This window comes from Hyla sarda, chromosome 5, assembly GCF_029499605.1.
Source record: "Hyla sarda isolate aHylSar1 chromosome 5, aHylSar1.hap1, whole genome shotgun sequence".
Taxonomy (NCBI): Eukaryota; Metazoa; Chordata; class Amphibia; order Anura; family Hylidae; genus Hyla; species Hyla sarda.
This window is the reverse complement of record NC_079193.1, coordinates 122,449,076-122,473,061: the sequence shown is the minus strand read 5'-3', so window position 1 is coordinate 122,473,061 and position 23,986 is coordinate 122,449,076. Positions and strand designations below refer to the sequence as shown.

Below are 23,986 nucleotides of genomic sequence, written 5' to 3'. Positions count from 1 at the left end.
GGGTGTTGGGGGAGATGAGGTAGACTTCAGTCATGTCTGTAGTGGAGCTCCGCAGGGTCCTGACATTCAATAACTTGCAGTGGTGTCTTCACAGTTCTTCACAGGACTTCCTTGTAGTAGGATCACCTCACAATCTTCTAATCAACGTTTTAGGGTGAAATCTTCTGTGAATCCCCACAATTCAAGTACCGGAGGAAAGGTCTCTCCTTTCTGATGATATGCTTTATGTCTTTCTCACAATTCACTGGGCTGCACTGCTAGCACATATCTCAGTGGGGAGGTGTAGCTCTGCACTGCCTCTCACTACTGAGACTAGGACTGCCTTGCAGCTGAATCACCTCACGATCTTCTACTCTGTGTTTTATGTAGAAATCTTCTGAAAATCCCCACAATTTGGGTACCAGAGGAAAGGTCTCTCCTTCTTCTTTCATATGATACGCTTTATGCCTGAAAAGGCACAGGAGTATTAGCTTAGGGTCGCTTTAGATTGCCTCTGCCTCAGGAGCTCCTGTTAGACAAGTCTGCTCATGTTCAGCTCCAGGACCGCCCCCCAAACATGGGATTTGAATTGTTTTTCTCACAATCCTGCGAGCTGTCCTGTCTGATATTTTTCTTGGTCATCCAGATCTTGCTTTAACTTCCACTGTTCCTGATGACTGCCTTTTCTTAATTACTTTCCGAACAGAGGATATTGACATCTGAAAAAGTTTTGCTATCGTCTGATAGCCTTCTCCAGCTTTGTGAGCATCAACTATTTTCAGTTTCAGATTTCTAGACAACTGCTTAGAAGAACCCCCCTACCCCTTAATTCCCTGGTTGAACTTGATGGACATTGTCTTTTTTCGACCGTACTATGTAACCCATGGTGCTGATTGTTGGGGCAAGGTCAGAGGAGTCTGGGCATTTAAAACCTTTGAGATTGACATCACCTGGTCTTCCCAGATGATGATTGAGAACAATCCATGACACTGGCAGGTCTCAGCTTTGCAAAGGGGGCAGTGCATGCTATAAATTCTGCAGGGTACCCAAACTTTTGCAGATGCCATTTTTTTAGTTTTCTGTTATTTTGAAAGTGTAAATCATGGAAATAAAATCTAACTTTTGTTGACATATTATAAGAATATCTAATCTGTAATTTGATACCTTTTGGTAGACTTGTGCACTAGAAAATTTTCCGTTTAGTTTTTGAAAATGTTTTCGGTTCGGCAACATTTTCGGTTTTGATTTTTCGGATACATTTGGTATTCGGGTGTTCGGTTTATTTTATTTTTTTCGGATACATTCGGTAAATCTTTTTATTCTTTTTTGGACTTTAGCGATCCTAAGAAATTATGGAGATACCTTTTTTATAAAAATTTCGTATGGTACCATAAAAAAATCATAATAAAAAAGATACAGTAGTGATGGACAAAATAGTATCTAACGAAATGTATCTTTTTTATTATGAAATGTTTATTACTTTTTAAACAGGGATCAATTTATGGGAGCGGGTAAAGCATTAAAAATGTGGCCGACAATAATAAAAATGTATTGTGTGCGTGTTTTTCACTTTTTTTTTTTTACATTTTTTAGGTAGTACTACTACTCCCAGCATGGAACACACTCTTCCATGATGGGAGTAGTAGTTACCTGTACTAATTGACAGATCTCCGGGGTCCCTTGCGATTCTCTTGTATAATGTATAGATGCGGCGGCCGCTCTTCTATGGTCCCCTGCACTCACGTATATATACACATATTCATATTTCCTGCAGAGCTGTGATTGGCCAGATGGTTCCAGCCAATCACAGCTCTCTGTGAGAAATAGGAATATGTGTATATATACGGCCGTGCAGGGGACCATAGGAGAGCAGCCGCCGCATCCATACATTATACAGAAGCATCACAGCGCGTGTCAGGAGTGATACCCGCAGCGATGTCACTTCTCCTGACACTCGCTGCGATTGTCCTTATGTGAATGTTGGGATCAGCTGATCTCAGGGCTACAGAGCCGGTAGAACAGCTGACGCTGAGCCGTAGGTATACATCGTATATCTACTGCCCAGCAAGAACTTACAGTGAGCCTGCAATGTGTATATAGTATACACATTGCTGGCTCACTTAACCCCTTGCTGAGCTGTGCGCTATGCGCAAGCCCAGCAAGGAAAGAGTTAACTTACACTGCTGGACAGTATAGGTTAACCCTTTGGGCGGTATACACTATATACAGCTATCTATAGATAGCTGTATATAGTGTATACAGAAGACGGGTCCATGTAGCTCCGCCCCTAGTGATGACGTCATTAGGGGCGGAGCTACAGAAGGGAAAAAGGCTAGTTAATCTGAAGCTCTGTTCACATTGTCCGTTTTGTATAATGTGAACAGACCCTTCTGGCAGTGTCTACCCGGACAGGGAGACTCCAGCTGTTGCTAAACTACAACTCCCAGCATGCCCAGACAGCAAAAGGCTGTCTGGGCATGCTGGGAGTTATAGTTTTGCACCAATTGGTGGCTCCCTGCTTGGGTAGACATTGCATCACGGGTGCTCTCCCCAGCGGACAGCGCAAGAAATGTCATAACCAATTTTTTGTGTTTTTTTTCTTCTCGTTTCAGATCCGTGTATGCAGAGGCTTACTGCAGATTCGATGGATTACGGCGGATTATATATTTTTTTCTTTTAATAAAATGGTTAACGAGGGCTGTGGGGGAGTGTTTTTTTTAAATAAAATAATTTTTCCAATGTGTTGTGTTTTTTTTTTACTGAATTTTCAGGGTTAGTAGTGGAAGCTGGTCTTATTGTCTGAATCCATTACCAAGCCAGGGCTTAGTGCTAGCCCCAAAAACAGCTAGCGCTAACCCCCAATTATTACCCCGGTACCCACCGCCACAGGGGTGCCGGGAAGAGCCGGTACCAACAGGCCCGGAGCTTCAAAAATGGCGCTCCTGGGCCTAGGCGGTAACAGGCTGGCGTTATTTAGGCTGGGGAGGGCCAGTAACAATGGTCCTCGCCCACCCTGGTAACGTCAGGCTGTTGCTGTTTGGTTGGTATTGTGCTGAGAATGAAAATAAGGGGAACCCTATACGTTTTTGTTTTTTTAAATAAATAAAATAAAAAACGCATAGGGTTCCCCGTATTTTCATTCTCAGCACAATACCAACCAAACAGCAACAGCCTGATGTTACCAGGGTGGGCGAGGACCATTGTTACTGGCCCTCCCCAGCCTAAATAACGCCAGCCTGTTACCGCCTAGGCCCAGGAGCGCCATTTTTGACGCTCCGGGCCTGTTGGTACCGGCTCTTCCCGGCACCCCTGTGGCGGTGGGTACCGGGGTAATAATTGGGGGTTAGCGCTAGCTGTTTTTGGGGCTAGCACTAAGCCCTGGCTTAGTAATGGATTCAGTCAATAAGACCAGCTTCCACTACTAACCCTGAAAATTCAATAAAAAAAACAACACAACACATTGGAAAAATTATTTTATTTAAAAAAACACTCCCCCACAGCCCTCGTTAACCATTTTATTAAAAGAAAAAAAAAATTATCCGCCGTAACCCATCGAATCCGCAGTAATCCTCTGCATACACGGATCTGAAACGAGAAGAAAAAAAACACAAAAAAATGGTTATGACATTTTTGGTGCTGTCCGCTGGGGAGAGCACCCATGATGCAATGTCTTCCCAAACAGGGAGCCACCAACTGGTGCAAAACTACAACTCCCGGCATGCCCAGACAGCCTTTGGCTGTCTGGGCATGCTGGGAGTTGTAGTTTAGCAACAGCTGGAGTCTGCCTGTCTGGGTAGACACTGCCATAAGGGTCTGTTCACATTATACAACACGGACAATGTGAACAGAGCTTCAGATTAACTAGCCTTGTTCCCTTCTGTAGCTCTGCCCCCTAATGACGTCATCACTAGGGGGCGGAGCTACACGGACCTGCCCGGTACTCGAGGGAAGTGAGCGGACTTCATCTTCTGTATACACTATATACAGCTATCTATAGTGTATATAGTGCATAGCGCACAGCTCAGCAAGGGGTTAAGTGAGCCAGCAATGTGTATACTGTATACACATTGCAGGCTCACTAAGTTCTTGCTGGGCAGTAGATATACGATGTATACCTACAGCTCAGCATCAGCTGTTCTTCCGACTCTGTAGCCCTGAGAACAGCTGATTCCGACATTCACATCAGGAGGATCGCAGCGGGTGTCAGGAGAAGTGATATCCCTGGGATCTGTCCCTTACTGCAGGTACTAATACTCCCAACATGGAGCACACTCTGCTCCATGCTGGGAGCTGTAGTACCTGCATTAATAGACATATTGCAGCGAGTGTAACTTCTGACACCCGCTGCGATCTGTCTATTAATGCAGGTACTACAGCTCCCAGCATGGCGCAGAGTGTACTCCATGTTGGGAGTAGTAGTACTTGTAGTAAAGGAATGAACACTGCGGGTATCACTCCTGACGCCCACTGTGATGCTCCTGTATAATGTATGGATGCGGCGGCCGCTCTCCTATGGTCCCCTGCACGGCCGTATATATACACATATTCCTATTTCACACAGAGAGCTGTGATTGGCTGGAACCACCTGGCCAATCACAGCTCTGCGGGAAATATGAATAGGTGTAAATATACGTGAGTGCAGGGGACCATAGAAGAGCGGCTGCCGCATCTATACATTATACAAGAGGATCGCAAGGGACCCCGGCGATCTGTCAATTAGTACAGGTAACTACTACTGCCATCATGGAAGAGTGTGTTCCATGCTGGGAGTAGTAGTACTACCTAAAAAATGAAAAAAAAAAAAAGTGAAAAACACGCACACACTACATTTTTATTATTGTCGGCTACATTTTTAGTGCTTTACCCGCTCACATAAATTGATCCCTGTTTAAAAATTAATAAACATTTCATAATAAAAAAGATACATTTCGTTAGATACAGTTGTGATGGAAAAAATTGTATCTTCTTTATTATTATTTTTTTATGGTACCCTACGAAATTTTAATAAAAAAGGTATCTCCATAATTTCTTAAGATCGCTAAAGTCCAAAAAAGAATAAGAAGATTTACCGAATGTACCCGAATACCGAATGTATCCGAAAAATCTAACTGTATCTGTATGCTTTTTATTATCTTTGTTATTAGAATCAATTCTTTACGTTCGTTTACGGATAATGAATGCATTCGTTATTTACCGCATGCATTCGGGAAATAACGAATGCATTCGTTATTTTGCTATTCGTATTATCGTGGCTATTCGGGAATGTTCAAAATATGTTTTCGTGCATTCGGATCGGTCCGAATGCCCGAAAACGGTAATATTCGGTAAATTAGACATTCGTGCCGAACCGAATTGCACATGTCTACCTTTTGGAGATTTTTCCATCTTTCCTTGGCCTCTTTATGCACATTAATACAAATTTTTACCTGGGGTGCCCAAACTTTTGATCCCCACTGTATATATAATATTTATCTTTTTATATCTTTTCTTAAAAAAAAAGCTAGTAGTTATGTGCAATAGCTTTATTTTATACTAGTTTTTATAAATCTTCTTCAATATGCTTTGACTCTAACCTGTAATATTTTTTGCCACTTCTACCATAAAACATAATAATACAAAGACAGTGAAATAAACACTTTATACACAAATTCGTAACCAAAAATATATTAAAAAGTAGTTTTCAAATGTCATTGTTGTAAGATTTTATAGTGTCTTCTTCTGGGTTATTAGAATAGTTTTCAGGTACTTTCCATAAGGGTTTTTCTTTCTTCAAACTGCTTTTCCACTGCCAGTAAAAGAGCTTCAAGGAATTTTTCTACTGTAACTGTAGGAGACTTCAAAGATAAAAGTTAGCAAATAATACAAATACTATCACATTAATGGAATTTATTTTTCTTGCCTTTGCTAAACTAACCCTTCCTTCCCCTGAAAAGCATGGATTCCATACAATGGGATAAGAGGACTGATGAATGTCTAGGTCTGGAAGATCTCAAACCTCACACGGAGGGATAGCTTGGATTTTGTGGAAGAACTTTTTACATAAAAACATTAAGGACTTAAAACTGTTAGTATCCCTCTATATCACCCCCAAAAACCTTAGTTATACATAATATGTGTTGCATTGTAAACATTTGTCTAGTCCAATGTTGTTGGCTGTTTTAAATGTTATGATTTTTATACTAAAAATAAAGCTCTGGGATTATACCACTATTTTAACACTATCAATGAATAAAACCCAAAAGAATAATATAACAGTATACAGAGTCATTTTCACACTTAAAGGAATAGTACAGCAAAAACCAACATATCCTCTATCCACAGGATATGTATCAGATTGCGGGGGATCTGACTGCTGCAACCCTGTATCCACCCCAGCGATCTCCTGCCCGGCACCCAGGCTCTCTGAGAGGAGCATGTGTTACAGATGCGCTACATTCATTCTCAAAGGGAGTATCCAATGTGCTGTACTCTGGTATCTTGGGCGCACCCATAAAACTGAATGTACCGAGTGTTGTCTGTAGCACTCGCTCCTCTCAGAGAGCTGGGGCACTAGTCAGGAGATCACAGGGGGGGGGGATCCCACGTTATCAGACACATATTCCCTACCCTGTGGAAAAGAGGTAAAAAGTTTTTTCTAGCTTATTTTCTCCATTCAGCAGCTCTGGTCTCTTTATTTTCTGTGGGCAGGAATCAGTATGGCCATGTGACCAGGAAGCATCTATATTTTTCAGTTGTGTGTTGCAATCCAGCCTTTGGCAACTCCCTAGTCACCAGAGTTCTGTTCTATATAAAAAGTAAACCTTCACAACATCAAATTCATGCTGCTGTCTCTAGGAGGCCTACACAATGGCAACAAGAAAGCCGGCTCCTCCCAGCAGGGTATACCGCCCACAGGCACCTGGTGTAATCAGTTTTAGTCCCAGAGCAATAGGAGAAGACCGACAGGTCAAGAGAAAACCACAAACTGTCCGAGCAACCAGAAGAAAAGGTAACTGAACACACCCTTGGACAGATAATTGAAATAGGAACACCAGAAAAAGGGTGGGAGCTGTCCCCCCAAATGGATCCTTCGAGAAAGAGATTTTATGGTAAGCATAAAAATCTCCTTTTCTCTATCGGCTCCATTGGGGGACACAGACCGTGGGACGTACCAAAGCCGTGCCTTGGGTGGGTAAGGAAATCAGTCAGGTGGACAGCTGGACCACCGCCGCCTGCAACTCCTTACGGCCCAAAGGAGCATCAGCTGATGCTAAGGTATGAATCTGGTAGGACCTTGTGAAAGTGTGCAAAGACGACCACGTGGACGCTTTACAGAACTGCGAGGCCGAAGCCACGTAGCGGAGAGACCAGGATGCCCCGAAAAACGGGTGTAATGAGCCAAATCCCTGAAGGGTGGGATCTTCCCCTTGCAGTGGCAAGCTTCCGAAATAGCAGACCGGATCCACCAAAAAATGGTGGCCGTAGAAGCAGGTTGTCCTGAACGACGACCTTCCGGAATAACAGAGTCACACTGCCGAAAGGAAAAGGTGACTGGGAGATAAGTCCGAACAGTCCTCACCACAACAAGCTTGTGGGGCAAATGCTCCCTGGTACGAGAAGGGAACGGACAAAAAGGACGGCAGGACGATGTCCTCATTGAGATGAAAAAGGCGAAACCATCTCAAGAAGAAGGACGGACCTGGACAGAAAACAACTTTTCCTGGTAAACAACCAGGAAAGGAGAACGGTAGGAGAGAGCTGCCAGCTCTGACCCCCTCCTAACCGTTGAAGAGCAATAAGGAACGCCACCTTCCAGGGAAGGAGGCGAAGGGGAATGTCCCAGAGAGGTTCAAAAGGAGCGCCTAAGACCAAGTATAAGTCCCAAGGGGAAGAAGGGGACCGATAAGGAGGGGCAGCGTGCACCACTCCCTGAAACAGGTCTGGACATGAAAATTGAACGCCAGAGGGCGTTGAAAAAGAATGGAAAGGGCCGAACTTTGACCCTTAAGGGAGCAGAGAGCCAACCCTTGGGGCAGCCCGACTGCAAAAGGGAAAATGGTTGGGAAAGGAAAACCACGACCTGAGAAAAAAAGGCTGAGGCTCACACCAACGAAAATAAGACCGCCAGTAATGGTGGTAAATCTTTGCAGAGGAAGGCTTGAGAGCCCTAGCATGGTGCGAACCACTTGGGAAGAGAAGCCGCGGGTCCTCAGAACCGCGGTCTCAACCGCCACGCTGTCAAAAGCAGAGACGGTAAATTGGGGTGGCACAGGGGACCTGAGATAGGGGGTCTGGAAGAGAGGGAAGGGCAGCGGTAAGTCGTTCCGGGGCCTGACTGAGACGATGTACCACGCCCGCCGGGGCCAGTCTGGACCACGAGAATGGCGGGAACGCCCTCTGCTGTGAGTTTCCTCAGGACCCTGGGAATGAGAGGAAGGGGAGGAAACATATAAGGTAGGGCAAAGCCCAACCAAGGAACAGATAAGGTAGGGCAAAGCCCGACCAAGAGAGAGGAACGCTTCGGCTGTGGCGAGACGCGCAGAGGTCCAAGTCTGGAGCGCCCCAGAGGTTGCAGGTCACTGCAGAATCCTCCAAATGTAGGGACCACTTGCCTTGGTCGGCTGAGGACAGGCTGAGAAAGACCACTTCCCAGTTGAGTATGCCCGGAAGGAAAATCGCTGGGATGGCCGGAAACCTGAGTTCCGCCCAAAAGAGAATTTCTCAAAGAAGCAAGCAAAGATAGAAATGCCTTAGTCCCAGCAGGTTGATGGGAAGAAGGGCTTCTCGAGGGACCAAGGCCCTAGATCGGACGGTCCTTGAAAACACCTCCCAGCCCGACAGACTGGCAGGAAGGGGTAGGAAGGGGCGCCGCTGAAGAAGCAGGGGAAAACGAAACCACCATAGAAGGGACCGACAAGACTGTCGAAATAGAACAATCTCACGGTCGAGAGACCATGGAGACCTGTCCCACCGGAAGAGAATCACCAGTTGAAGAGGTCGGTCATGAAACTGGGGGAATGGCATGGCCTCCACGGCTGCCATCAACCGACCCAGGACATCCATGCAAAAGCGAATGGAAACTGGAGCAGGGTGCCGAAGTCATAGGACTCCCGAAAAGAGAGTCAGCCGATTGACCGGCGGAGTCGAAAGCGTGCAAAGGCCGTGTCAAACTGGAGCCCCAGGAGAGAGGTTGGACTTGTCCTGATTGACCATCCAACCGAAGAGAGACAAAGTCCGGAGGTCGACTAAGACTCTCCAGATTCTGGGCCCTGGTTGGAGCTCTGATCAGGTGGTCGTCCAAGTAAAGAATCCCTGAAACAACTCTTAAAAGTCCATAAAAGGGATATCACAGGCGCCAGGACCTTGGTAAGGCCCGCGGGGAAGTGGCCAGACCGAAGTGAAGAGCCACAATAGAAAAGACCGTCCGGAACTACAAGGCGGAGGTACCGCTGACGACAGGGAAATATTGGGATGTGGAGGCAGGCGTCCTTGATTTACACAAAGGAAGAAAAAACTCCCCTTGACCCATGGACGCCAGCACCGAACGAAGAGACTTCATTCAGAATGGGAAAGCAGAAGATGCTGGGTGAGATGATTGAGAACCAAGATTGGGCAAACAGAAACGCCTTACTTGGGGACCACAAAGAGGTTGGAATAAAAACCTTGAAAAACATTCCCTTGAAGGAACAAGGACAATAACCCCCTGGATGAAAGGTAACTGGAGCATGCCCCGAACTGCCTTCGCTAGAGAGGGGGACGGGGGATCGGGAAGGAAAAAACAATCCCATGGAAGGGAGGCATATTCGACCCTGCATCCGTTGACTACCACATCCCTGACCCAGGAATCCTGAACATGCGTGGTCCAGGCATCCCGGACGGGTATGAGGCGACACACCAACCGAGAAAAGTCGGCGGGTGAGGGCAACCCTTCAGGCCGAGGTAGGCCTACGGGTGCCTGATGGGGCCGCAAAATGGCCGTATTGGTTAGCAGACCTCCGGGAGAGACTGGTCAGGAAAGAAGGAGCCCTCTTCTCGTAAAGGCGCCTGGCTGGACCCTTGTTTAGAGGAAATAAGGAGCGCTTTCCGCCCACTGCCTCACTTCTTGAAGGCGGTGACCGCTTACCAGGCTTTACGCACATGGATTGACGAAGGGCTACCAGGTAACCTGTGGCAAAAGCAGCACAGCGGCCGCGCATGGAAGCAGAACACAGAAAATCTCCAGCTATGGAGAATTGGAGAGCTAATGAGGAACTTGCTGTCCCAAAAGCAAATTGAGCCAAAGTCTCCACTGTCTTGTCCGCTGGATCCTTGAAGGCAGCCGCACCAGCCAACGGCAGGGTAGTCTCCTTAGAAGGCGGGAGACCTGTGGATCCACAGTTGGAGAGGAGGACCACAGAGCAATGAGGTCTTTGAAGGGATACCACGCTTGTCAGGGTGCCACCCGGTGGATTCCAGCAGGTCGTCAAATTCAGCGTGAGAACTGAAAGTCTTAGGTGCTGGACAGGCACAAAAAAAGGAGACTTCTGGAGCCACGTCCGAAGTTCCTGGGTCCTTTAGATGGGATGTGTCTCTTATGGCCAAAACCAATGAGTACACCACATCAAGCATATCCGTGCGGTCCTCAGAGTCGTAGGCCGAATCAGAAACCTCATCCACAAGTTCTCTAGGAGAATGGGAACGAGGTGAAGCAGCCCTGAAAGGGGTCGGGTACGATGAAAGGGAACTGTTGGAGCCACGTTCGAAGTTCTTGGGTCCTCTAGATGGAAGGTGTCTCTTATGGCCGAAATCAATGAGTGCACCATGAACGACATATCCGTGCGGTCCTCTGAGTTAGAGGCTGATCGGAAACTTCATCCCCAAGTTCTCCAGGAAAAAAAGAACGTGTGAGGTGGCCCTTGCTACCAGTGGGAGCAACGGGGCGATACCCGTACCTGCCCAAAGATTCAGGGGATGAGTGAGATGAAACACCCCTATGACGCTGCGAGAACGTCACTATAGGGGAAAAAACGGGATCCTCCGGAGGGCCGGTGTAGGGAGGGCCTCTCCAAGGCAGACACCACATAACGGGAGACCTGAGCCAAGTCGTATATAGACTGGGAGAGGGAGGGAACCTAGGCTGGAGGGGCTTTTTTTTTTAATTGAACCCACCAGATCTGGAAGAGTAATCGGGGTAGAAATAGGGGGGAGCAGTGGTGTAGGCCGAAAAAGTGGTTCAGCAGAACCGGACATTTGTCAAGTTACAACCTTGGTCCCTAAGGCAGCTGTGATCCATGAGAACTGTGGCTGAGATGAGACAACCTCTGAACCAATAGCCAGAGGGGGCTGTGCTAAATCCAAGGGCACTGTGATTGGCCCTGCAGCAAAAAACCTCTATACGTGTGCACAGCGCTGATTGGGGCTTAGTTCGCGCCCTTATGCAGGCTTCGGCGGCTCTGGGTGGGCGGAGTCAACGCGCACCGGGCCGCCGAAGTAAAATACAGCCCGGATCTTAAATGGCGCCCGCTCCCAGCCCCGAGCGCATATGCGAAAGTATATGCGCCGCGGGAAAAGGGAGCAGGCGGGACCTACTGTCGGCAGCCGCGCTACCGAAATGAAAATAAGTACAGCCCGGTCCTGAAAAGACGCCCGCTCACGGCCCCGAGCGCATAAGCGAAGCATATGCGCCTGCGGGGGAAGGGAGTGGGCGGGCCTTACTGCCGGCAGCCACGCTGCCGAGATGAAGTAAAGCCCCGACCTTAATGGCGCCCGCTCCCAGCCCCGAGGGCATATGCGAGGAAGGGGAGGGTGCGGGCGAGGCTTACTGTCGGCAGCCGCGCTGCCAAAGTGAAAGTAAGAACAGGCGTCTAGTGCCCGCAATGAAGAAGAGCCGCGGCTGTCTTCAGCAGTCGCGTTACAGTCAAACACCATACACACAAGTCCAGTGAAACACCAGACACACTGCTCAGCCCCAGATATAATAAAAAATTCCCCCGTAAAGGCAAGGAGGGAATCCCTCCTGGCCAGCCCCAACAGCCCACATATAGCAGAGTGGGCCAGAAACTAGGGGTATCCAGAGGTTGAAAGTCCGCTCCTGTGAGGGAAAAAAAGGGGGAAAAAATACTCACCTCAGTCAGAAGAACTTAACTCATGAAGTTTTCCTATGAAGTCTTCCTATGAAGTCTTCCTATGAAGTCTTCAGTCAGCATTTTTACCTGCGGCAAGCCAAGCTCATAGCGAGGCGAACATGGAGGTCGGTGGACCCAGACCCATGAGGTACAACCCCAAGCGCTGACCGTTGGCGAGAGGGGGTTAACAGTACATCCAAGATGCCTGCCACCTCTCGCAATGGGAAAACAGTGAACATTGCGTTCCTGAGTCCCCACCTGAGAACAGAAAGAAAAAGGAATAAAGAACTAACACATTCCCTAAACCTAATAAAATTAAAAATATGAGACCTGGTCTGGAGAAAACCAGACCATGTCCTCCTCCTTAAGACACTAAGCAATAACTGATTACCGCAGGTGCCTGTGGGCTGGTATACCCTGCTGGGAGGAGCCGACAATCTTGTTGCCTTAGTGTCAGCCTCCTAGAGACAGCAGCATATACCCACGGTCTGTGTCCCCCAATGGAGCCGATAGAGAAATCTCACTAATTTAGATTACTATGGGGTCTCATTTCCCTGAATTTTCTTCTCAACTGTCCCCACCAATTGGTCCTCCATATACTTCCTAAATGCACTTCTTTACACATGTATATGTAAAGAAAGAGATGCAAAATCAAAGAATGTTGCATAATGTCGTAATATTTTTTCTATTGGATTAACAGTATTTTGTAGAGACAAGCTTTTGGGAGTCCTCCATTTATCAAGTCAAAAACATTTATGAGCTCTGATGCAGAAAACACTCTGCATCTGCATCACTGGGCTAATACAGCTACTCCAAACTGCTGCAAAGCAAGAGAAAAATAGTACTACACATGTATCAATTATCTCTCTCAAAGAGACACTTCTATTAAAGGAGTAGTGCAGCGAAAAATAACTCATCCCCTATCCAAAGGATAGGTGATAAAGTTATAGATCGCGGGGCGTTGCAGCGCTGGGCCCCCCTGCGATCTCCTGAACGGGGCCCCAGCAGTCTGCCGGATGCGGCCGTTCCGACCCCCACAGGAAGCCGCGATCGACACCCCCCCCCCCCTCCATCTCTATGGGATACATGGAGGGGGCGTGTCAGCCGGCGACTGCCAGGGCCCTCTTCAGGAGATTGCAGGGGGTCCTAGTTCTCGGACCCCCTGCGATCTATACCTTATCTCCTATCCTTTGGATAGGGTATAAGTTATTTTTCACTACAGAACTCCTTTAAGTACTTGTTCTCTATCTTTACATATACAGGCTTATGGAAGTGCATGAACAAAGGTATAAAGTTCTACACAGGTATTTATGCACCTATTATGAAGACCAGCGCGAGTATGCGCTCCGCTTCCTGGCCGGCTTGGCTTCCCAGTGGAGAAAAGAAGATCACAGCAACTGGTACGGCACCGCAGCCGGCATTGTTACCAACCAATCACGGGAGCTGGTAGAAAATATGAACTTATTGTAGGGGATAGATCAGCGGCACCATGATTTTTTAAAAGGAGCCTGGGCTGACATTAGTCTGCAACTGCCCAGGTCTTCCGCAGCTGGGCTGGGGGATGTGTAGGAGCCGTCCCTGCAATCCCTCAGCACTGATTTCATGTTTTACATCTTCCTGCTCATCTCCCACCCGCCCACGCTGATCGTCTCCCACCCGCCAGCTACCTGCGTCAAAACTACAAATGCTAGCATGCCCTTACAGTGAAGACATGCTGGGTGTTGCAGTCTTGCGACAGGCAGCGGACAGATGGTAGATGTGCAGCGTGGCTATGTGGGAGACAAGTGGGGAGATGTAAAACAGTGTCCCCATCCTTGTGAGAGAGGGAAAGCAAGTTTTGTAAACCAGGTCCGGGCTGGCTTACATTTGTGGTGTTTTGGAGGTGGTGGCGAGTTTTTGTGTGACTTTCGCACTTGATAAATCCCTGATCACTGCTAAATAAAAACTGAAAATCACTTTAGTGAGCTCTTTTGTAGCTTTTTGTTAACAGTCAAAAGTCGCAAAAAATAAATAAATAAAGCTTAGGCGCACACGAGACTTTTTGTGCGACTTTTGTAAGCAAAAAAAGAGCTCTAAATCACCCCCCAAGTGGTCAGAATAGGGTAATTTTAAGCATATTAATTTTGTTAAAGAGCTAAAAATAAGTGACCTTTTTTAAGTAGTACAATAATAAAAAAATATAAATACAGCAACTTTTAAAAGGGGTTGTCCATAAGTGATAACTTATCCCCTATCCAAAGGGATTGGACCACCACAATCTCCTTTGAGAGGAGCATGTGCTGCAGACGGCACATGCTCCATTAATTTCTGAGTACAGCGCTCAGGTCTCTTCAGCTTTCCTATAGAAAGGAATGGGACCTCAGCTTTCTGAACGGAATGCGTGCTACGGACGGACACACGCTTCTCTCTGAGCTGAGGTCCTGTTCAAAAGATCGTGGGGGGCGGGGTCAGACACTTGTTGGCTCTTGTGGACAGGGGATAAGTTGTCTTTCACTGGACAGCCCCTTCAATCATATTGGCCCACAGAATAAAGAGGACATATCACTTTTACCATCAAATGCACTGCGTAAAAAACACAAAAATCAAAAAATTGCAGTTTTCTTTTCAATCCCCCCCGAATAATAATTTGTTTTTTTCAATACATTTTACGGCAAAATGAAATGCGTCATTAGAAATTGGCTGCACAAAAAACAAGCCCTCTTGTGGGTTAGATAAAAAAAAAAAAAATTATGGCTCTTATTCCTTTCATGACCCCTCAAATTTTGAGTTCTGGCTTACACTTTCTATCTCCTCCTAAGACTCCTAACTTTATTATTTTTTGACTCACAAAGTTGTATTAGGGCTTATTTTTTGCGGGAGAAGTTGTACACTTCTCGTACATGTACACTTTATTTTATCATATAATGTATTATGAAGCCAGACAAATATTAAATGTAGGGCAAATATTATTGTCCCACAGAATTGTGCAATTCTATTGGTAATTCTGAGGAGGAGTACTATTCCAATAATACCACATTTGGAAAATTTATGTTTAGTTTCACAGTTTAAAAAAACTTGTTGCTCCATGGTTAATCGCTATTAACCCTTTAGATGCCACGATCAAAGTTGATCACTGCGTCTAAATGTGAGATTTAATGTTGCTGGTTAACTCAGGGAGCTGTTTGGGCCATCCGCAGCAAAATAGTAGAGTCCCGATCAGCTGAGTGGATGGCGGGAAGGCCCTGACCTGTATCCTCGCTGTCAGATCAGTGCTCTGATTCTCCAAGAAGCCTCAGCAGGCCAGAGCAGCCGACCGCCTATAACACTAATCAATGCTGGGCATTAAACAGTGTATGCAATAGCAAGATGGTATGTTATAGCCCCCTATGGGGATGAAAAAAGGAAAAAGTGTAAGTAAAACATAATTTTTGAAAGTGAATTAACCCTTTCCCCAATAAAAGTTGGAATCACCCCCCTTTTCCCATTTTGTAAATAAAATAATGTAAACAAAAATAAACAAACATGTGGTACCGCCACGTGCATAAATGTCTGGACTATTAAAATACAATGTATATTAACCCGTCAGGGACGCAGGGCGTACAGGTACGCCCTTGCGCCTGAGTCCTTAAAGGGGTATTCCAGGCAAAACCTTTTATATATATATATATATATATATATATATATATATATATATATATATATATATCAACTGGCTCCGGAAAGTTAAACAGATTTGTAAATTACTCCAATAAAAAATTTTAATCCTTCCAATAGTTATTAGCTTCTGAAGTTTTCTGTCTAACTGCTCAATGATGATGTCACGTCCCGGGAGACGTGCATGATGGGAGAATATCCCCATAGAAACTGCACAGCTCCTGGGACGCGAGTCATCAGAGAGCAGTTAGGCAGAAAACAACAACTCAACTTCAGAAGCTAATAACTATTGGAAGGATTAAGATTTTTTAATAGAAGTAATTTACAAATCTGTTTAACTTTCCGGAGCCAGTTGATATATAAAAATAAAGTTTTGGCCTGGAATACCCCTTTAACCCCTTAAGGACCCAGCCAATTTTCACTGTAGGACCCGGCCATTTTTTGCACATCTGACCACTGTCACTTTAAGCATTAATAACTCTGGAAAGCTTTTACCTTTCATTCTGATTCCGAGATTGTTTTTTCGTGACATATTCTACTTTTTGTTAGTGGTAAAATTTTGTCAATACTTGCATCGTTTCTTGGTGAAAAATTCCAAAATTTTATGAAAAAATTGAAAATTTGGCATTTTTTTTTACTTTGAAGCTCTCCGTTTATCCTCTTCAGGACATAGGGCGTATGCATACGCCCTGCATTCCGAGTCCTTAAGGACCGAGGGCGTATCCATACGCCCGTGGGAATTCCGGTCCCCACCGCTAGCCGGTTGGGGACCGGAGCCGGATGCCTGCTGAAATCGTTCAGCAGGCATCCCTACATATCGCCCAGGGGGGTCATTATGCCCCCCCATGTCGGCGATGGCGCAGATCGCTGGACAATTCAATCCAGCGATCTGCTGCGATTCCGGGTCAATCGGGTCTCCAGTGACCCGGAATTACTGGCTGATCTGGGCCGTCTCTGATGGCCCCGAACAGCCATAGCCTGCAGGGGTGAGGTGGCATTGGTGCAACCTCACGATCGCCCTGATTTGTCGGCCGGATTACCGGCCGACTAATCAGGGCGCCTGCTGCGGGTGTCACTCCCGCAACCCGCTCTGCCCCTCTTCCGGAGGACGTGAGCGGGTGCGGAAAGAAGACCCCGGGAGCTGGGGACCCCGATCCCCGGCGTCAATGTTGGGATCGGGGCCCCAGGAGCGGCGGCGGGACTGACCTGTGTGCCGGCAGCAGTAGGAGGTGAGTGACAGCCTCCTGCTGTTGCTTAGCAACAGCTCCCAGCATGCAAAAAGGGCATGCTGGGAGCTGTAGTTATGCAACAGCAGGAGGCAGACCACCACAACTCCCAGCATTCCCTTATGGGCATGCTGGGACTTATGGTTTTGCAACAGCTGGAGGCACATTTTTTCTATGGAAAAGTGTACTTTCAGCTGTTGTATAACTACAACTCCCAGCTTGCACAAACAGCTAAAGTGCATGCTGGGAGTTGTAGTGGTGCATCTGCTGGTTGCATAACTACAACTCCCAGCATAACAAACTCAGTGATACATAACCAGTGTGCCTACAGCTGTTGCAAAACTAAAACTCTCAGCATGTACAGTCTGTCAGCGCATGCTGGGAGTTGTAGTTTTGCAACAGCTGGATGTCCCCCCCCCAATGTGAACGTACAGGGTACACTCAAATGGGCGGAGGTTTACAGTAAGTATCTGGCTGCAAGTTTGAGCTGCGGCAAATTTTCTGCCGCAGCTCAAACTGCCAGCGAGAAACTACTGTGAACCCCCGCCCGTGCGACTGTACCCTAAAAACATTACACTACACTAACAAAAAATAAAATAAAAAACTCTACATATACACATACCCCTACACAGCCCCCCTCCCCTCCCCAATAAAAATGAAAGCGTCTGGTACGCCACTGTTTCCAAAACGGAGCCTCCAGCTGTTGCAAAACAACAACTCCCAGTATTGTCGAACAGCCGTTGACTGTCCAGGCATGCTGGGAGTTTTGCAACAGCTGGAGGCACCCTGTTTGGGAATCACTGGCGTAGAATTCCCCTATGTCCACCCCTATGCAAGTCCCTAATTTAGGCCTCAAATGCGCATGGCGCTCTCACTTTGGAGCCCTGTTGTATTTCAAGGGTCAGTTTAGGGTCACATATGGGGTATCGTCGTACTCGGGAGCAATTGTGTTACAAATTTTGGGGGGTATTTTCTGCTTTTACCCTTTTTAAAAATGTTACATTTTTGGGAAAACAAGCATTTTAGGTAAAAAAAAAATTTTTTTTTTACATATGCAAAAGTCGTGAAACACCTGTGGGGTATAAAGGTTCACTTAACCCCTTGTTACGTTCTCCAAGGGGTCTAGTTTCCAAAATGGTATGCTATGTGTTTTTTTTTTGCTGTCCTGGCACCATAGGGGCTTCCTAAATGCGTCATGCCCCCACAGCAAAATTTGCTTTCAAAAAGCCAAATGTGACTCCTTCTTTGAGACCTGTAGTGCACCAGCAGAGCACTTTTCACCCCTATATGGCATGTTTTCTGAATCAGGAGAAATTGGGCTTCAAATTTTTAGGGGTATTTTCTGCTATTACCCTTTTTAAAAATGTTAAATTTTTGGGAAAACAAGCATTTTAGGTAAAAATTATTATTATTTTTTTACATTTGCAAAAGTCGTGAAACACCTGTGGGGTATAAAGGCTCACTTTATCCCATGTTACATTCCCCGAGGGCTCTAGTTTCCAAAATGGTATGCCATGTGTTTTTTTTTTTGCTGTTCTGGCACCATAAGGGCTTCCTAAATGCAACATGCCCCCCAAAAACCATTTCAGAAAAACGTACTCTCCAAAATCCCCTTGTCGCTCCTTCCCTTCTGAGCCCTCTACTGTGCCCGCCGAACACTTTACATAGACATATGAGGTATGTGCTTACTCGAGAAAAATTGGGCTACAAATACAAGTAAAAATTGTCTCCTTTTACCCCTTGTAAAAATTCAAAAGTTGGGTCTACAAGAACATGTGAGTGTAAAAAATGAAGATTTTGAATTTTCTCCTTCACTTTGCTGCTATTCCTGTGAAACACCTAAAGGGTTAAAACGCTGACTGAATGTCATTTTGAATACTTTGGGGGGGTGTAGTTTTTATAATGGGGTCATTTATGGGGTATTTCTAATATGAAGACCCTTCAAATCCACTTCAAATCTGAACTGGTCCCTGAAAAATATTGAGTTTGAAAATTTTGTGAAAAATTGGAAAATTGCTGCTGAACTTTGAAGCCCTCTGGTGTCTTCCAAAAGTAAAAACTTGTCAATTTTATGATGCAAGCATAAAGTAGACATATTGTATATGTGAACCAAAAAAAAAAATGTTTTTCGTAATATGCATTTTCCTTACAAGCAGAAAGCTTCAAAGTTAGAAAAAAGCAAAATTTTCTAATTTTTCATCAAATTTACGGATTTTTCACCAAGAAAGGATGCAAGTTACCACAAAAATTTACCACTATGTTAAAGTAGAATATGTCACGTAAAAACAATCTCGGAATCAGAATGAAAGCATCCCAGAGTTATTAATATTTAAAGTGACAGTGGTCAGATGTGCAAAAAACGCTCCGGTCCTTTTGGCCAAAATGGGCTTGGTCCTGAAAGGGTTATAAGGAAAATTAATATTCCAAATAAATTATATATTGATTCACATATACAACATGTCTACTTTATGATTGCATCATAACGTTGACATGTTTTTACGTTTGGAAGACATCAGAGGGCTTCAAAGTTCAGCAGCAATTTTCCAATTTTTCACAAAATTTTCAAAATCAAAATTTTTCAGGGACCAGTTCTGTTTTGAAGTGGATTTGAAGGGCTTTAACCCCTTAACGACGCAGGACGTATATTTACGTCCTGCGCCGGCTCTCGCGATATGAAGCGGGATCGCACCGCGATCCCGCATCATATCGCGTCGGTCCCGGCGCTCATCAACAGCTGGGACCCGCGGCTAATATCACAAATCGCCGATCGCTGACCGCCGCTTCTAAAGTGAAAGTGACCCGGCTGCTCAGTCGGGCTGTTCGGGACCCGAACAGCTTGCAGGACACCGGGAGGGCCCTTACCTGCCTCCTCGGTGTCCGATCGGCGAATGACTGCTCCGTGCCTGAGATCCAGGCAGGAGCAGTCAAGCGTCGATAACACTGATCACAGGCGTGTATTAACACGCCTGTGATCTGTGTAAAAGATCAGCGTGTGCAGTGTTATAGGTCCCTATGGCAAAAAAAAAAAGTAAAAAAAAAGTGTTAATAAAGGTCATTTAACCCCTTCCCTAATAAAAGTTTGAATCACCCCCCTTTTCCCATAAAAAAATAAAACAGTGTAAAAAAAATAAACATATGTGGTATCGCCGCGTGCGTAAATGTCCGAACTATAAAAATATGTCATTAATTAAACCGCACGGTCAACGGCATACGCGCAAAAAAATTCCAAAGTCACTTTTTATACCATTACAAAATGATTAAAAAGTGATCAAAAAGTCCGATCAAAACAAAAATCATACAGATAAAAACTTCAGATCACGGCGCAAAAAATTAGTCCTCACACCGCCCTGTACGTGGAAAAATAAAAAAGTTATAGGGGTCAGAAGATGACATTTTTAAACGTATAAATTTTCCTGCATGTAGTTATGATTTTTTCCAGAAGTACGACAATATCCAACCTATATAAGTAGGGTATCATTTTAACCGTATGGACCTACAGAATAATGATAAGGTGTAATTTTTACCGAAATATGCACTGCGTAGAAACAGAAGCCCCCAAAATTGACAAAACTGCGTTTTTTCTTTCATTTTGTCGCACAATGATTTTTTTTTCCGTTTCGCCGTGCATTTTTGGGTAAAATGACTAATGTCACTGCAAAGTAGAATTGGCGACGCAAAAAATAAGCCATAATATGGATTTTTAGGTGGGAAATTTAAAGGGTTATGATTTTTAAAAGGTAAGGAGGAAAAAACGAAAGTGCAAAAACTGAAAAACCCTGAGTCCTTAAGGGGTTAATATTAGAAATGCCCAACAAATGACCCCATTATAAAAACTGCACCCCCCAAAATGACATTCAAAAGGTTTGTTAACCCTTTAGGTGTTTCACAGGAATAGCAGCAAATTGAAGGAGAAAATTCAAAATCTTCATTTTTTACACTGGCATGTTCTTGTATTTTTACAAGGGGTAAAAGGAGAGAAATCTTCCTAAAATGTGTAGCCCAATTTCTCGTGAGTAAGGAAATACCTCATATGTGTATGTCAAGTGTACGGCGGGCGCAGTAGAGGGCTCAGAAGGGAAGGAGCGACAATGGGATTTTGGAGAGTGAGTTTTTCTGAAATGGTTTTTGTGGGGAATGTTGCATTTAGGAAGCCCCTATGGTGCCAGAACAGCAAACAAAAACCCACATGGATACTATTTTGGAAACAACACCCCTCAAGGCACGTAACAAGGGGTCCAGTGAGCCTTAACACCCCACAGGTGTTTGACGACTTGTTGTTAAATTTGGATGTGTAAATGATTTATAAATTTTTTTCCACTAAAATGCTAGTTTTCCCCAAAATTTTACATTTTTACATGGGATAATAGGACAAAGTGCCCCCCAAAATTTGTAACCCCATCTCTTCTGAGTATGGAAATACCCCAAGTGTGAACGTCAGGTGCTCTACTGGCGCACTACAATGCTCAGAAGAGGAGTTACACTTGGCTTTTGAAAAGCAAATTTTGCTGAAATGGTTTTTGGAGGGCATGTCGCATTTAGGAAGCCCCTATGGTGCCAGAACAGCAAAAAATGGCATTGTACCACATGGCATTGTATTTTAGAAACTACACCTCTCAAGGAACACATCAAGGGGTACAGTGAGCCTTAAAACCTCACAGGTGTTTGACGACTTTTTGCTAAAGTCGGATGTGTAAATGAAAAAAAAAAAAGTTTAACTAAAATGCTGGTTTTCCCCCACATTTTATATTTTTACAAGGGGTAATAGGAGAAAATGACCCCCACAATTTGTAACCCGATTTCTTCTGAGTATGGAAATACCCAATGTGTGGACATCAAGTGATCTGCTGGCGCACTACAATGCTCAGAAGAGAAGGAGCACCATTGAGCTTTTGAAGACAGAATTTGGTTGGAATAGAAGTCGGGGGCCAAGTGCGTTTACAAAGCCCCCCCATGGTGCCAGAACAGTTGACCCCCCCCCACATGACCCCATTTTGGAAACTACACCCCCCACAGAATTTAATAAGGGGTGCAGTGAGTATTTACACCCCACTGGCGTTTGACAGATCTTTGGAACAGTGGGCTGTGCAAATGAAAAATTTAATTTTTCATTTTCACGGACCACTGTTCCAAAAATCTGTCAGACACCTGTGGGGCGTAAATGCTCACTGTACCCCTTATTATATTATGTGAGGGGTGTAGTTTCCAAAATTGGGTCATATGTGGGGGGGGGGGGTCCATTGTTCTGGCTCTATGGGGGCTTTGTAAACACACGTAGCCTTCAATTCCGGACAAATTTTATCTTCAAAATCCCAATGGTGCTCCTTCTCTTCTGAGCATTGTAGTTCTCCCGCCGAGCACTTTACATCCACATATGGGGTATTTTCTTACTCAGAAAAAATGGGGTTACAAATTTTGGGGGGCTTTTTTCCTATGTTTCTTTGTGAAAATGAAAAATTTTGGGTAACACCAGCATTTTTGTGAAATTTTTTTTTTTCATTTTTCCATCCAACATTAATGAAAATTCGTCAAACACCTGTGGGGTGTAAAGGCTCACTATACCCCTTGTTACTTTCCGTGAGGGGTGTAGTTTCCAAAATGGGGTCACATGTGGGTATTAATTTTTTTGCGTTTATGTCAGAACCGCTGTAAAATCAGCCACCCCTGTGCAAATCACCAATTTAGGCCTCAAATGTACATGTGCGCTCTCACTCTTGAGCCTTGTTATGAGCCCGCAGAACATTTTACGCCCACAAATGGGGTATTTCCGTACTAAGGAGAAATTGCGTTACAAATTTTGGGGGTCTTTTTTTCCTTTTAACACTTGTGAAAATAAAAAGTAAAGGACAACACCAGCATTTTAGTGTAAAATTTTACATTTTTTTACACTGACAGGCTGGTGTAGCCCCCAACTTTTCCTTTTCATAAGGGATAAAAGGAGAAAAAGCCCCCTAAAATTTGTAACGCAATTTCTCCCGATTACGGACATACCCCATATGTGGCCCTAAACTGTTTCCTTGAAATACGACAGGGCTCTGAAGTGAGAGAGCGCCATGCGCATTTGAGGACTAAATTAGGGATTGCATAGGGGTGGACATAGGGGTATTCTACGCCAGTGATTCCCAAACAGGGTGTCTCCAGATGTTGCTAAACTCCCAGCATGCCTGGACAGTCAGTGGCTGTCCGGAAATGCTGGGAGTTGTTTTGCAACAGCTGGAGGCTCCGTTTTGGAAACACTGCAGTACAATACATTTTTAATTTTTATTGGGGAGACAGTGTAAGGGGGTGTTTATGTAGTGTTTTACCCTTTATTATGTGTTAGTGTAGTGTAGTGTTTTTAGGGTACATTCACACGGGCGCAGGTTTACAGTGAGCTTCCCTGCGCTGCGGCGCAAATACTTGAAGCAGGAAACTTACTGTAAACCTGTCCGTGTGAATGTACCCTGTAAGTTCACATGGGGGGGCAAACCTCCAGCTGTTTCAAAACTACAACTCCCAGCATGTACTGACAGACCGTGCATGCTGGGAGTTGTAGTTTTGCAACAGCTGGAGGCACACTGGTTGGAAAACCTTCAGTTAGGTTCTGTTACCTAACTCAGTATTTTTCAACCAGTGTGCCTATAACTGTTGCAAAACTACAACTCCCAGCATGTACTGATCGCCGAAGGGCATGCTGGGAGATCTAGTTATGCAACAGCTGGAGGGATCGCAACTACAACTCCCAGCATGCCGAGACAGCTGTTTCGGCATGCTGGGATTTTCAGTTTTGCAACATCTGGAGAGCTACAGATAGAGACCACTGCACTGTGATCTCCAAACTGTGGACCTCCAGATGTTGCAAAACTACAAATTCCAGCATGCACAGACAGCAAACAGCTATGTGGGCATGCTAGGAGTTGTAGTTTTGCAAGATCTAGAGTGCTACAGTATAGAGATCACTGTGCAGTGGTCTCTAAACTGTAGACCTCCAGCTGTTGCAAAACTGCATCTCCCACCATGCCCAGCAGCTGTCTGGGCATGCTGGGAGTTCTAGTTTTGCAACATTTGGAGGGCTACAGTCTCAGACTG

At 45.2% G+C, this 23,986-nt stretch overlaps 1 protein-coding gene across 8 annotated transcripts in view; it reads right to left on the bottom strand.

The window, feature by feature from the left end:
• Window positions 1-5,469: 5,469 nt before the first annotated feature.
• The window catches only part of TRIP13 (thyroid hormone receptor interactor 13), a 339,103-nt gene continuing 320,586 nt past the window's right edge, over window positions 5,470-23,986 (bottom strand). For all 8 annotated transcript variants that reach the window (XM_056520206.1, XM_056520208.1, XM_056520207.1 and 5 more), the window contains one exon: window positions 5,470-5,813. In XM_056520206.1, the coding sequence (XP_056376181.1) occupies window positions 5,718-5,813 (96 nt within the window). In that variant the 3' untranslated portion in view covers window positions 5,470-5,717. The remainder of the gene's footprint in view (window positions 5,814-23,986) is intronic.